The 15468-nt window shown below is 42.8% G+C and overlaps 1 protein-coding gene across 3 annotated transcripts in view; it reads right to left on the bottom strand.

Moving 5' to 3' along the window:
- Positions 1–9080: 9080 nt before the first annotated feature.
- The window catches only part of LOC115123209 (choline-phosphate cytidylyltransferase B-like), a 14003-nt gene continuing 7615 nt past the window's right edge, over positions 9081–15468 (bottom strand). For 2 of the 3 annotated variants that reach the window (XM_065019280.1, XM_065019277.1), the window contains exons 5-8: positions 15262–15340; positions 13673–13815; positions 11300–11488; positions 9081–11073 (exon numbers count right to left, since the gene is read on the bottom strand). In XM_065019280.1, coding sequence (XP_064875352.1) covers positions 10858–11073; positions 11300–11488; positions 13673–13815; positions 15262–15340 — 627 coding nt within the window. In that variant the 3' untranslated portion in view covers positions 9081–10857. Of the gene's footprint in view, positions 11074–11299; positions 11489–11911; positions 12575–13672; positions 13816–15261; positions 15341–15468 lie in introns of those variants that run through there. The other variant, XM_065019278.1, reaches the window with a different exon arrangement.

The raw sequence follows: 15468 nt of genomic DNA, 5'->3' as shown, positions 1-15468 counted from the left end.
GGATCCAGTTGCAGGGGAGATGTTTAATCCCAGGGTCCTTAGCTTAGTGATGAGCTTTGTGAGCTCTATGGTGTTGAACGCTGAGCTGTAGTCAATGAATAGCATTCTCACATAGGTGTTCCTTTTGTCCAGGTGGGAAAGGGCAGTGTGGAGTGCGATTGAGATTGCGTCATCTGTTGGGGTGGTATGCGAATTGGAGTGGGTCTAGGGTTCCCGGGATAATGGGGTTGTGAGCCTTTCATAGCACTTCATGGCTACCGACTTGAGTGCTACGGGGAGGTAATCATTTAGGCAGGTTACCTTCCCTTTCTTGAGCACAGCAACTATGGTGGTCTGCTTGAAACATGTAGGTATTACAGACTAGGTCAGGGAAAGGTTGTAAATGTCAGACACTTGCCAGTCGGTCTGTGTATGCTTTGAGTACACGTCATGGTAATCCGTCTGGCCGAGTGGCTTTGTGACCTGTTTGAAGGTCTTGCTCACATCGGATTCGAAAAGTGTGATCACACAGTCATCCAGAACAGTTGGTGCTCTCATGCATGTTTCAGAGTTGCTTGCCTCAAAGCGAGCATAAAAGGCATTTTAACTTGTTGGGTAGGCTCGCTTCACTGAGCAGCTCGTGGCTGTGTTTCCCTTTGTAGTCCGTAATAGTTTGCAAACCCTGTCACATCCGACGAGCGTCAGGGCCAGTCTAGTAGGACTCCATCCTAGTCCTGTATTGACCCTTTGCCTGTTTGATGGTTTGTCGGAGGACATAGCGGCATTTCTTATAAGCGTCCAAATTAGTGTCCAGCTCCAGTCTGTTTGTTCAGTCCCACGGAATAGAACTAGTGTTCCTTTCCCCTACAAAGCATCAGGCTGAGACGGAGGCTGATGGTTTGGTTTCAGATCCGACAGAGAAAAGGAATAAAGATGTTTTTCTCTTCCTCCCTTTGGGGACACAGTTTTGATTGGGCACAGCTGGCATCAGTTTGGGCCGTTGTCATAGTTAACGATTGGTACGATTGTCATGGTTACAGTGGCATGCTCTGACAGCAAGTTACAGAAAAGAGAGTTTTGCAGTAAATTAAACTATATGAACATTATAAGAACATTTTGTTTCAATATTTGTTGCAATATATACCCTCTTTCTTCCCAATTTTGTGATTACGATCTAGTCTCGTAGCTGCAACTCCCCAACGGGCTCGGGAGAGGCGAAGGTCGAGTCATGCGTCCTCAGAAACATGGCCTGCCAAGCCGTGCTTCTTAACATCTGCTTGCTTTTACTGGAAGCCAGCTGCACCAATGTGTCATGAAACACTGTGCAACTGATGACCAAGGTCAGCCTGCAGGCGCCCGGCCCGCCACAAGGAGTCGCTAGAGCGCGATGAGCCAAGTAAAGCCCCCTGACAAACCCTCCCCTAACCTGGATGACGTTGGGCCAATTGTGCGTCGCCCTATGGGACTCCCGGTCATACCGCAACACTGCGATGCAGTGCCTTTGTCCACTGCGCCACTCGGGTATAAGAAGACTTTAAGTCATTTCAGGAACAACGGGAATAAACAAAATATAATTATTATGCATTAAGTATGTTATTTATGTTACTGAAAGAATCCAGAACAAACGGATGCATTTTTATTATTCTATTATCAGAAAGAGAGTGTCTGACGTGCCCTGGGGGGAGGATCATAAAGACCTGGTAGAAACTGCCATGCAGTATTGAAGATAGACTTGGCCAAACTCCTAAATCCCCAAAATGGGATAATTAAGCAATATTGACACTTTTGGGAATGGTCTGTGGACACAGTTAAGATGAGTGTGTTTATTTTGGTGATCTCACGAAGGATAAGAAACACAAAGGTATCTCTTAAAGTGTTTCAGGTGTCTCCGGAAGGTGGTGATTGACTCCGCTGTCCTGGCGTCGTGAGGAGTTTGTTTTAAAGTGTACATTTCACTTACAAATTGGTGCTTTCACCTTATGACATTGGAACAGCCACTTTACAATAGTGCATCAGCTGTCAGGTTTACATCTAAATATTGTGAAACATATGTGATTAAACTATTTGTGAAAAGATGCAATGTGTTAACCTTCTAAATGAGAGAGTGAATTTTCATATGAAAATGAGCTAGTCAGTGGCCACGCCCACGTGAGCATTGACATTCCGTCGGCATCATGGAACCGCCCCTTTCTACTGAAATGTAAAAAATCCTGATGAAATTCACAGCAGACCACGCAAGCTAAGCTAGGGTTGCAAATGGTTGAATTTCGAAGTCTAGAAAACATGCAGCTGATGCAACATGTTGAAATAGTTGGCACTACAACTCTACCAAAGGACAAGACCATACCATGCGGAGCATTGGCTACACGTCTGGAAATGGTTCAACTCTGAGACTATCCATCACTACAGAATAAAAGCAAATCTTAGATGTATAATTACTAGTCTGCAGCTAGAAATGACGTAAATGTAGAACAAGAATACCAACAAACGTTGACGCATCTATGAGAACACTTCCGAATGGTACTCTGAAGTATCCAATTTAACCACGTACATCCATGAAAGACATGTGACTCCTGGGAAGGTTAACCAGAGACCCTGATGAACCCTAAAGGACTATCAAGGATTCCAACAGTGAAGAAGACAACGACATATGGGCGTAAATATATAAATTACAACTATTCTTTTTGTCCACCAAGCCGTCATATTGGCTTAGTCCGCTAGGGACTTTTCTATCATTGTTAGTAACCAATATCTGTTTGTTTATGTATTTCTGTGATTTATTTAGTTAGTAAATAAATAATTAAGCCAATTTGTATATTTCTGACTCATTATGGAAACTAGGGTTCATGCAGATAACCTGTAACGGACCTCTGCATCGTCTGGCGACGAGTATGAAATATGGGACCAATGCGCTGCGTGGTAAGTGTCCATGTTAATTTATTAACTGAACACACAAAACAAAATAACGAAGTGAATGGAAGAAACAAAACAGTTCTGCAAGGTGACACTAAACAGAAAACAACCACCCACAAACAAGAGTGGGAAAACAGGCTACCTAAGTATGGTTCTCAATCAGAGACAATGATAACCAGCTGCCTCTGATTGGGAACCATACCAGGCCGAAACATAGAAACACAACACCTAGACATACAACATAGAATACCCACCCACATCACACCCTGACCAAACTAAAAATAGAAACATACAAAGCAATCTACGGTCAGGGCGTGACATAACCAAGAATTTTACGACATTCAGATGAGACTGATAGAAGGTAAATAATAATTAATGACTGAAATGTAAGAGATGGGGAACCATTCCGAGTCGCTCTAAGAGTTCATTCGGGAGACGGAACTCCTTAAATAAACTTCTCTGTGGTGCCCCTTGTTATTAATTGAGTAAATTGTTGCTTGATTAAATTCAATCACGTAATCAATTAAACGTTAGGTAATCGATTTGGAAAAATAGAATGTCATCACATTAAGGATTCTAAAAACCCGACAAGAGGGAGACGTAGAACACTGGAGCCCTGGTGGTTAGTTTCAGTCCAAGTCCATTCCCTGCTGCTTCCACACCCATAGCAACGATTAAAACATTCCCTAACCAGAAACCGTGGATTGATGGCAGCATCCGCGTGAAACTGAAAGCGCGAACCACTGCTTTTAATCAGGGCAAGGTGACTGGTAACATGACCGAATACAAACAGTGCAGCTATTCCCTCCGCAAGGCTATCAAACAAGCTAAGCGTCAGTATAGAGACAAAGTAGAATCTCAATTCAACGGCTCAGACACAAGAGGTATGTGGCAGGGTCTACAGTCAATCACGGACTACAAGAAGAAAACCAGCCCAGTCACGGACCAGGATGTCTTGCTCCCAGGCAGACTAAATAACTTTTTTGCCCGCTTTGAGGACAATACAGTGCCACTGACACGGCCTGCAGTGAAAACATGCGGACTCTCCTTCACTGCAGCCGAGGTGAGTAAAACATTTAAACGTGTTAACCCTCGCAAGGCTGCAGGCCCAGACGGCATCCCCAGCCGCGCCCTCAGAGCATGCACAGACCAGCTGGCTGGTGTGTTTACGGACATAATCAATCAATCCCTATACCAGTCTGCTGTTCCCACATGCTTCAAGAGGGCCACCATTGTTCCTGTTCCCAAGAAAGCTAAGGTAACTGAGCTTAACGACTACCGCCCCGTAGCACTCACTTCCGTCATCATGAAGTGCTTTGAGAGACTAGTCAAGGACCATATCACCTCCACCCTACCTGACACCCTAGACCCACTCCAATTTGCTTACCGCCCAAATAGGTCCACAGACGATGCAATCTCAACCACACTGCACACTGCCCTAACCCATCTGGACAAGAGGAATACCTATGTGAGAATGCTGTTCATCGACTACAGCTCGGCATTCAACACCATAGTACCCTCCAAGCTCGTCATCAAGCTCGAGACCCTGGGTCTCGACCCCGCCCCTGTGCAACTGGGTACTGGACTTCCTGACGGGCCCCCCAGGTGGTGAGGGTAGGCAACAACATCTCCACCCCGCTGATCCTCAACACTGGGGCCCCACAAGGGTGCGTTCTGAGCCCTCTCCTGTACTCCCTGTTCACCCACGACTGCGTGGCCACGCACGCCTCCAACTCAATCATCAAGTTTGCGGACAACACAACAGTGGTAGGCTTGATTACCAACAACTACGAGACGGCCTACAGGGAGGAGGTGAGGGCCCTCGGAGTGTGGTGTCAGGAAAATAACCTCACACTCAACGTCAACAAAACTAAGGAGATGATTGTGGACTTAAGGAAACAGCAGAGGGAACACCCCCCTATCCACATCGATGGAACAGTAGTGGAGAGGGTAGTAAGTTTTAAGTTCCTCGGCATACACATCACAGACAAACTGAATTGGTCCACTCACACAGACAGCATCGTGAAGAAGGCGCAGCAGCGCCTCTTCAACCTCAGGAGGCTGAAGAAATTTGGCTTGTCACCAAAAGCACTCACAAACTTCTACAGATGCACAATCGAGAGCATCCTGGCGGGCTGTATCACCGCCTGGTACGGCAACTGCTCCGCCCACAACCGTAAGGCACTCCAGAGGGTAGTGAGGTCTGCACAACGCATCACCGGGGGCAAACTACCTGCCCTCCAGGACACCTACACCACCCGATGTTACAGGAAGGCCATAAAGATCATCAAGGACAACGACCACCCGAGCCACTGCCTGTTCACCCTGCTATCATCCAGAAGGCGAGGTCAGTACAGGTGCATCAAAGCTGGGACCGAGAGACTGAAAAACAGCTTCTATCTCAAGGCCATCAGACTGTTAAACAGCCACCACTAACATTGAGTGGCTGCTGCCAACACACTGACACTGACTCAACTCCAGCCACTTTAATAATGGGAATTGATGGGAAATGATGTAAAATATATCACTAGCCACTTTAAACAATGCTACCTCATATAATGTTTACATACCCTACTTTATTCATCTCATATGTATACGTATATACTGTACTCTATATCATCTACTGCATCCTTATGTAATACATGTATCACTAGCCACTTTAACTATGCCACTTTGTTTACATACTCATCTCATATGTATATACTGTACTCGATACCATCTACTGTATCTTGCCTATGCTGCTCTGTACCATCACTCATTCATATATCTTTATGTACATATTCTTTATCCCCTTACACTGTGCATAAGACAGTAGTTTTGGAATTGTTAGTTAGATTACTTGTTGGTTATTACTGCATTGTCGGAACTAGAAGCACAAGCATTTCGCTACACTCGCATTAACATCTGCTGTGTATGTGACAAATAAAATGTGATTTGATACGACCATGCTAACGGTACATGATCAATTCTAATGAAGGCTACGTCACGTGGCACCATCAACCCGGCAAGCAACTATGAACATTCTCATTATCTCACCAAGACTATCGCTAACGACGCCACACTGACTAAGCCTTGTATTTAAAGTAACTGTCCAGTGTTTCAAGATTTCTATGAAATATGATCTATAATTAATTACAATATGAGTGAAATAATTGCCATTTTTTTGGAAGGAAAGTTAAGTATGGTAAAAATCTGTGCATCAGCAGTGTTTCTCGTTGTGTCAGCCAGTAACCACGTTTCCATCCACAGTTTGTGAATAAAGTCATAACATATAAAACATTTATAAACAACAACAGCTGTGACAGACAGTTTTGTCACAATTTTATACATTGTGACGGATAATTACTTCGTTCGACATGATGGGATCTTTTTTTATGCAGGAAATGGCGAGGGAAACAGCTTTATGCACAAATATTGATATGACCATCATGTGGAAGAACTTGTTGTGTGGTCCTCCCACTACGACTCGGAAAACCATACAGTTTATTAGGCTACAGATGAAATAAGTTACGATGAACTTCACAGGGTGGTGAAAGTGCACTGTGATCTTGATGCTCCTTTCCAATAAATATTGAGGGTGTAATTCTGGTGACATAATGATTGATGCTTGACTGCCGTTTGACAAATTCTCACTCTTATCCAATATGTAGATTAGCCTACCTGCACTGTATCTGCAAGCTGTTGGCTACAGAGGATATATATATTTATTTATTTTACAGTTTTTGTGACAAAACTATCGGTAGAGTTGTAAATGCAATGGAAACATTGAAATGTCGAATTTAATCATTATTATTTTTTAATAAATCGAAGTAGATTTCTCATGTATCCTACTGTATCTCTGATGTAAGGAGATGACTGAGCACTTGGCATTAATGATATTCTCCCCGTAGAGAAAGATAATGCATATGTATGTTACCACAAAACAAACAGTAACTTGTGGATGCATACATGGTACAGTAGCGGTTAGCTTATACAACACAATACAACAAGATACTGTAGAGGTATTCAGCATGAGATAAAGTTGCAATAACTACTGTAAAACCTACAGAATACCTACTGTGAAACCTAATACAATACCTACTGTAAAACCTAATAGAATACCTACTGTAATACCTACTGTAATAACTAATACAATACCAACTGTAATACCTACCACAATACCTACTGTAAAACCTAATACAATACCTACCACAATACCTACTGTAAAACCTACTACGATACCTACTGTAATACCTACTACAATACCTACTGTAATACCTACTGTAATAACTAATACAATACCAACTGTAATACCTACCACAATACCTACTGTAAAACCTAATACAATACCTACCACAATAACTACTGTAAAACCTACAGAATACCTACTGTGAAACCTACAGCATACCTACTGTAAAACCTAATAGAATACCTACTGTAATACCTACTGCAATAACTAATACAATACCAACTGTAATACATACTGTAAAACCTAATACAATACCTACTGTAATACCTACTGTAATAACTACTACAATACCTACTGTAATACCTACTGTAAAACCTAATAGAACACCTACTGTAATACCTAATACAATACCTACTGTAATACCTACTGTAATACCTACTGTAATAACTAATACAATACCAACTGTAATGCCTACTGTAATACCTAATAGAATACCTACCACAATACCTACTGTAAAACCTGCTACAATACCTACTGTAATACCTACTGTAATACCTACTACAATACCTACTGTAATACCTAATAGAACACCTACTGTAATACCTTCTGTAATACCTACTACAATACCTACTGTAATACCTACTGTAATACCTAATAGAATACCTACCACAATACCTACTGTAAAACCTAATACAATACCTACTGTAATACCTACTGTAATACCTACTGTAATACCTACTGTAATACCCACCTTAATACCTACTGTAATACCTACTGTAATACCCACCTTAATACCTACTGTAATACCTACAGTAATACCCACCTTAATACCTACTGTAATACCTAAAAGAATACCCACTGTAATACCTACTGTAATACCTAAAAGAATACATACTGTAATACCTAATAGAATACCTACTACAACACCTACTGTAATACCTACCACAATACCTACTGTAAAACCTAATACAATACCTACTGTAATACCTACTGTAATACCTACTGTAATACCTACTACAATATCTACTGTAATACCTACTACAATATCTACTGTACTACCTACTGTAATACCTAATAGAATACCTACTACAATACCTACTGTAATACCTACTGTAAAACCTGCTACAATACCTACTGTAATACCTACTGTAATACCTACTACAATATCTACTGTGAAACCTACAGAATACCTACTGTAAAACCTAAAAGAATACCTACTGTAATACCTACTACAATACCTACTGTAATACCTACTGTAATACCTACTACACTATCTACTGTAATACCTACTGTAATACCTAAAAGAATACCTACTGTAATACCTAATAGAATACCTACTACAATACCTACTGTAATACCTACTGTAATACCTACTGTAATACCTACTACAATATCTACTGTAATACCTAATAGAATACCTACTACCATACCTACTGTAATACCTACTGTAAAACCTGCTACAATACCTACTGTAATACCTACTGTAATACCTACTACAATATCTACTGTGAAACCTACAGAATACCTACTGTAAAACCTAAAATAATACCTACTGTAATACCTACTGTAATACCTACTACAATATCTACTGTAATACCTAAAATAATACCTACTGTAATACCTAATAGAATACCTACTACAATACCTACTGTAATACATAATAGAATACCTACTACAATACCTACTGTAATAATACCTACTGTAATACCTACTGTAATAACTAATACAATACCTACTGTAATACCTACTGTAATAACTAATACAATACCAACTGTAATACCTACTGTAATACCTACTACAATACCTACTGTAATACCTACTGTAATACCTACTACAATACCTACTACAATACCTACTGTAAATTATTCAAACCTACAGTAAAAATAACAACTGTGTGTGTGTGTGTGTGTGTGTGTGTGTGTGTGTGTGAGAGAGAGAGAGAGAGTGTGTGCAAGTCTGTATCTGCTGAAAAAGAGAGAGAAATTGAGAGGAAACAATCACCAAGCTGCTTCTCTTTCAATGATTTTCCTTTTCTATTTATTTACATATGAAGCCATTATAAAATAAGAACATAACAAACAGAAACAGACATTCCAAAGTTTGTACATAGAGTGCAGGGTTACATAGGTTACATACAGGACAAGAACCTCTCTAAGGCGGATCAGGAGTTGTGCGGTAGCAAGTGGGTTCATGTGGCTTTCTGCTGTGGAACAGTTGTGTCATAGCGAGAGACATTGAGTTGAAGAGTTCACACTTCTGTGTGGTGTTGTGACTAGCTAGGCCAGAGACCATCTTGATTCTACCACAGCAGAGGTGAACAAGCCAATCCACAAATGGCCGGTACTGGTTTTTGTTCCAGCCACCTGATTCTATGGCCACGCCAGGGCTTTGTGGATAACACTGGCCATACTGGGACTATAACCTTTGTTCTCCGGTCTCTAAGGAAGGTCCCGGAATAAGCTCAGTCCCAATTGTACATTCTAAATGCTACTCAATTGCTAGATCAGTTTCTGTAGCTGTTTACAAGAGAAGGGCGGCCACATTGGGAAAGGGGGGGAGACAAACCTCCCTGACACTGAAGTTCCAAGTGTTCTGTTAATTATGCAATCACCAATCAGGTACTGAGTTCCCATGTTGTTACCATTGTTGAGTAATTTAGCAGAAGCTCTTATCCAGAGCAATTAGGGTTCAGTACCTAGCTCAAGGGCACATCAACAGATGTTTCACCTCGCCAGCTCGAGGTTTCACCTAGTGAACTCGAGGATTCGAACCAGCGACATTTCAGTATCAGGCCCCCAACACTCTTAACTGCTAACCTACCTGCCCCCCCTGCCCCCCCCAAAAAAAATGTTACATACATAATTTATACAGTCCCTATGGCAAATTAATGAATGATTCAGTGGGGTGCATTTCAATAGTCTTAAGTAGCCATCTCTCCTCGTCACCCAGGAAGGATGCAGCTACATTACAACTCCTCTAGAGGGCAGTGTTTCTCTCTGTTAAGTCTCCACTAGGGCACAGTCAGTCAGCAGGCACCATGTTACAGAATGATGCAGCTAGAAACAGAATGCATAGGGCAGACACAGTCTATTATATTATTCTATAAGCACAGAGAACTGTGTATGTTTGTCTATGAAGTCAGTCTCTATCTGGAGAGCTCTGTAACAGTGTAGGCCTGCTCACTGGATGTCACACTGCAAAAAGTCACACTGCAGTCGATCGCTGTACAATATCTCCTATCATGTTCACCCTAGTTGTTCTCACAATGAGATTAAAAAAAGAAAGGATAGAGAAAAAGGGAGGACATAAAAGGATGAAGTGATATGATCAACAGGCACTATTTTATTTACTGCCTCTGTCAGACCTGAGCAATCGAAAACAGATCAGTCGCATCATCTTCTCTACACTCCCATCTGTTTCATTGCCCAGGCAACAGAGACTGTGATGGCTTCTTTGTGCTGTAGCACTAGACTACATTTCCCATGACCCACCTCTGTCTTGCATATCTACTTCCTGGAAGATACAGTTTCAGCATCCCGTCATTGCTGTCAGTGTGTGGAAGAAGATGATAGAGAGTGTGTGTGTGTGGGGGGGGAGGGGGGTGATCTTCAGGGAATTCTAGAAAGAGTTTCCGATTTGGAATTCCGAGTTAGTTTACTGTTGAAAATGATTTCACCAGTCGGAGCTCGTTTTTTTCCACGTTCTAAATTGTTTTGAATTTACTAAAGTTGGAAGTCAAAGATTTCCGACTTCCTAGTTGTTTTGAACATGGCATGTGTTCCACAGTCCGGGGGGCACTACTTGTCGTTCTCATCTTCTTCACTCATGCTACTGAAGGAGGCTGAGGCCTCTTTGGGTGAGGAGGGGGAGGCTGGCCTGGGCCGAGACCAGCAAGAGGGAGGAGATGGGGAACGGGATGGAGACAGTTGCCTGGGTGGACTGTTGCTAGGTGACCCGCGAGGTGACATGGCGTAGGAGATCATCCGACCACTACGCTCACTAAACACCTGTTTCTGTTGGGGGGGGGGGGGGGGTAGAGGGATGGAGAGAGAGAGAGGGCGAGAGGAAGTCAGAGAGAGACAGAGACCGGTATGTGAGAGTACTTTCACTTCAAAGACTAGTCTAGTTGGAGGTACACAGTTTAGTTCACAGATTAGATTTGTGGACAAGGAAGTGACATGTCAGATGAGTGATTGTAAAATTTGCATGAGCGGAGCATGAGAGACAGGCCTTACTTACCCATGTTCCATCTGGGCCGAACAGTTCCAGAAAGTTACCAATGAACTCCCGTGATTTCTCCTCCCACTTCTGTATGAGGTCATGGCTCTTCTCCTCCACGCGGTAGACAAAGTGTTTACTCTTCTCCTCCACCGTCTTCACCTTCTCCTTCATACGGTCCACCTGGTTCTGAAGGCAGTACTTCTTCTCCTGAGGAAGGTTGGATGGAGTTTGGATGGAGGTTGGAGGGAGAGAGGTTGTAGGGAGAGAGGGAGGTTGGGGAAGGTTGGAAGTTGGGAGAAGATGGAGGAATGTTGGAGGGAGCTTGGAGAGAGGTTGGAGGGAGCGAGGTTGGTAGAAGGTTGGAGAGAGGTTGGAGGAAAGTTGAAGGAATGAGAGAGGGAGGCAGGAAGATTGGGGAAATGTTGGAGGGAGGTTGGAAGAAGTTGCAGCGAGGTTGGAGGAAAATTGAAGGGAGGGAGGCAGGAAGGTTGGAAGAAAGTTGAAGGGAGGTTGGGGGGAGGTTGGAGAGATGTTGGGAGGAGGTTGGAGAAATGTTGGAGGGAGGGAGGGAGTTGGAGGGAGGGAGCTGAATTCCTTGGTGTTACCATTGTTGAAATGATGTAACATCCATTCATTTATGCAGTCGCTATGGCAACAGGGTGCATTTCAAATGTCTTAAGTAGCCATCTCTCCTCGTCACCCAGGAAGGATGCAGCTACATTACAACTCCTCTAGAGGGCAGTGTTTCTCTCTGTTAAGTCTCCACTAGGGCACAGTCAGTCAGCAGGCACCATGTTACAGAATGATGCAGCTAGAAACAGAATGCATAGGGCAGACACAGTCTATTATATTATTCTATAAGCACAGAGAACTGTGTATGTTTGTCTATGAAGTCAGTCTCTATCTGGAGAGCTCTGTAACAGTGTAGGCCTGCTCACTGGATGTCACACTGCAAAAAGTCACACTGCAAAAAGTCACACTGCAGTCGATCGCTGTACAATATCTCCTATCATGTTCACCCTAGTTGAGATAAACTAAAAGAAATGATGGAGAAAAGGGAGGACGTAAAATGATGGAGTGATATGATCAACAGGTTGGAGGGAGGTTGGGGGTGAATGGAAGGTTAGAGGAAGGTTGGAGGGAGCTTGGGGGGAGATTGGAGGAAGGTTGGGCGGAGGGTGGAGGAAGGTTGTAGGACTGTTGGAGGGAGGTTGTAGGAAGGTTGTAGGAAGGTTGGAGAAATGTTGCCTCCTTCATACGGTCCACCTGGTTCTGCAGGCGGTACTTCTTCTCCTGAGGAAGGTTAGAGGGAGGTTGAAGAGAGGGAGGTTGAAGAGAGGGAGGTTGAAGAGAGGGAGGTTGAAGGGAGGGAGGTTGAAGAGAGGGAGGTTGAAGAGAGGGAGGTTGAAGGGAGGGAGGTTGAAGGGAGGGAGGTTGAAGGGAGGGAGGTTGGAGGGAGGGAGGTTGGAGGGAGGAGGTTGAAGGGAGGGAGGTTGAAGGGAGGGAGGTTGAAGGGAGGGAGGTTGGAGAGAGGGAGGTTGGAGGGAGGAGGTTGAAGAGAGGGAGGTTGAAGGGAGGGAGGTTGAAGAGAGGGAGGTTGAAGAGAGGAGGTTGAAGATAGGGAGGTTGAAGGGAGGGAGGCTGAAGAGAGGGAGGTTGAAGGGAGGGAGGTTGAAGGGAGGGGAGGTTGGAGAGAGGGAGGTTGGAGAGAGGGAGGTTGGAGGGAGGGAGGTTGAAGGGAGGGAGGTTGGAGAGAGGGGGTTGGAGAGGGGGTTGAAGGGAGGGGGTTGAAGAGAGGGAGGTTGGAGAGAGGGAGGTTGGAGAGAGGGAGGTTGGAGGAATTTGGGAGAGGTTGGAGGAATGTTGAAGGGAGGGAGGTTGGAGAGAGGGAGGTTGGAGGAATGTTGAAGGGAGGGAGGTTGGAGAGAGGGAGGTTGGAGAGAGGGAGGTTGGAGAGAGGGAGGTTGGAGGGAGGGGGGTTGGCTGTACTGTATGTCTGTGTTTTTTGACAGTTGTGTTCTAAGTGTATACAGACACACACAAGCGACAGTTCTGTTAAGGGTACACAGCGCACAGACACACACAAGCGACAGTTCTGTTAAGGGTAGACAGCGCACAGACACACACAAGCGACAGTCCTGTTAAGGGTAGACAGCACACAGACACACACAAGCGACAGTTCTGTTAAGGGTAGACAGCGCACAGACACACACAAGCGACAGTCCTGTTAAGGGTAGACAGCACACAGACACACACAAGCGACAGTTCTGTTAAGGGTAGACAGCGCACAGACACACACAAGCGACAGTTCTGTTAAGGGTAGACAGCGCACAGACACACACAAGCGACAGTTCTGTTAAGGGTAGACAGCGCACAGACACACACACTTACGTTGATGAAGCTGACGTTGAGCTCTTTAGCGGTGTAGCCTCGCTGCAGGTTGCGTCTAGCATAGAGGTCGTAGTCTCGTACGATACGAGTGATCAGGTCAGAGGTCGAGATACCCTCCGTCCGCTGGGTCGGCACGAACATGCCTGGAACACACACACACACACACGTACACACACATATTATAAATAAACACCCACACATATACTAAATATATTATAAACACCCACACATATTCTAAATATATTATAAACACCCACACATATTCTAAATATATTATAAACACCCACACATATTCTAAATATATTATAAACACCCACACATATTCTAAATATATTATAAACACCCACACATATACTAAATATATTATAAACACCCACACATATACTAAATATATTATAAACACCCACACATATTCTAAATATATTATAAACACCCACACATATACTAAATATATTATAAACACCCACACATATTCTAAATATATTATAAACACCCACACATATTCTAAATATATTATAAACACCCACACATATTCTAAATATATTATAAACACCCACACATATTCTAAATATATTATAAACACCCACACATATACTAAATATATTATAAACACCCACACATATTCTAAATATATTATAAACACCCACACATATTCTAAATATATTATAAATAAACACCCACACATATTCTAAATATATTATAAATAAACACCCACACATATACTAAATATATTATAAACACCCACACATATTCTAAATATATTATAAACACCCACACATATTCTAAATATATTATAAACACCCACACATATTCTAAATATATTATAAACACCCACACATATTCTAAATATATTATAAACACCCACACATATTCTAAATATATTATAAACACCCACACATATTCTAAATATATTATAAACACCCACACATATTCTAAATATATTATAAACACCCACACATATTCTAAATATATTATAAACACCCACACATATTCTAAATATATTATAAACACCCACACAGTTGAACATGCGCACACACACTGATCGTCGTCGAGAATCATCCTTCCCTAATCTGAAAGCCTGCTGAAGTCAATGGCAGAAAGTCTCTAAAAAGTGGTGTAAACCCCATAGTAAATGAGTGACGCCTCGCAACACATCAAACCAATCAAATGCCTTGCTTAGGAAGAGAGTGTTGAAGCCATACAGTCATTTGTTCAAGCAGAGGAGATGTAACGCCTTCAAAGACTACAGCACAATTCTGGCAAAACAGAATTATATTTTTCATCTATTTTCTGCAAAATTGCAAACTAGCAAAACGGTACACAACAACTCTTTGCAGTCAGTGAACAGTAACAAACATAACACGCTGCACCCCTCCTACGGGCACGTGGGGGAGCGTTCTTAAAATTTAACATCTAATCAAAATGTCGCTGCTGAAAGCCGGCGGAACATTCTAGACATTTCGGCTAATACAAGAATCTCCAGACGTATGGATACCTGAAACTGATTCTGAATAGAGCTTTACACACACATACACACACACACACACACATACACACACATACACACATATACACACACATACACACACCTGCCTCCTTGATGTGTTTGTAGACGTCCTCAGTTCCTGCTGAGGAGTATGGGATATCGTCATGAGCCACAAAATCGATCTGAGAAACAATCAGAACACAAGAAGACAAGAATCACAGAACAGGAAGACAAGAATCACAGAACAGGAAGACAAGAATCCCAGAGCAGGAAGACAAGAATAAGACAAGAATCCCAGAACAGGAAGACA

Source organism: Oncorhynchus nerka, linkage group LG6 (assembly GCF_034236695.1).
Source record: "Oncorhynchus nerka isolate Pitt River linkage group LG6, Oner_Uvic_2.0, whole genome shotgun sequence".
In the NCBI taxonomy this organism is placed as follows: domain Eukaryota; kingdom Metazoa; phylum Chordata; class Actinopteri; order Salmoniformes; family Salmonidae; genus Oncorhynchus; species Oncorhynchus nerka.
The sequence above is the reverse complement of the archived record's forward strand: the minus strand, read 5'-3'. Positions and strand labels throughout refer to the sequence as shown.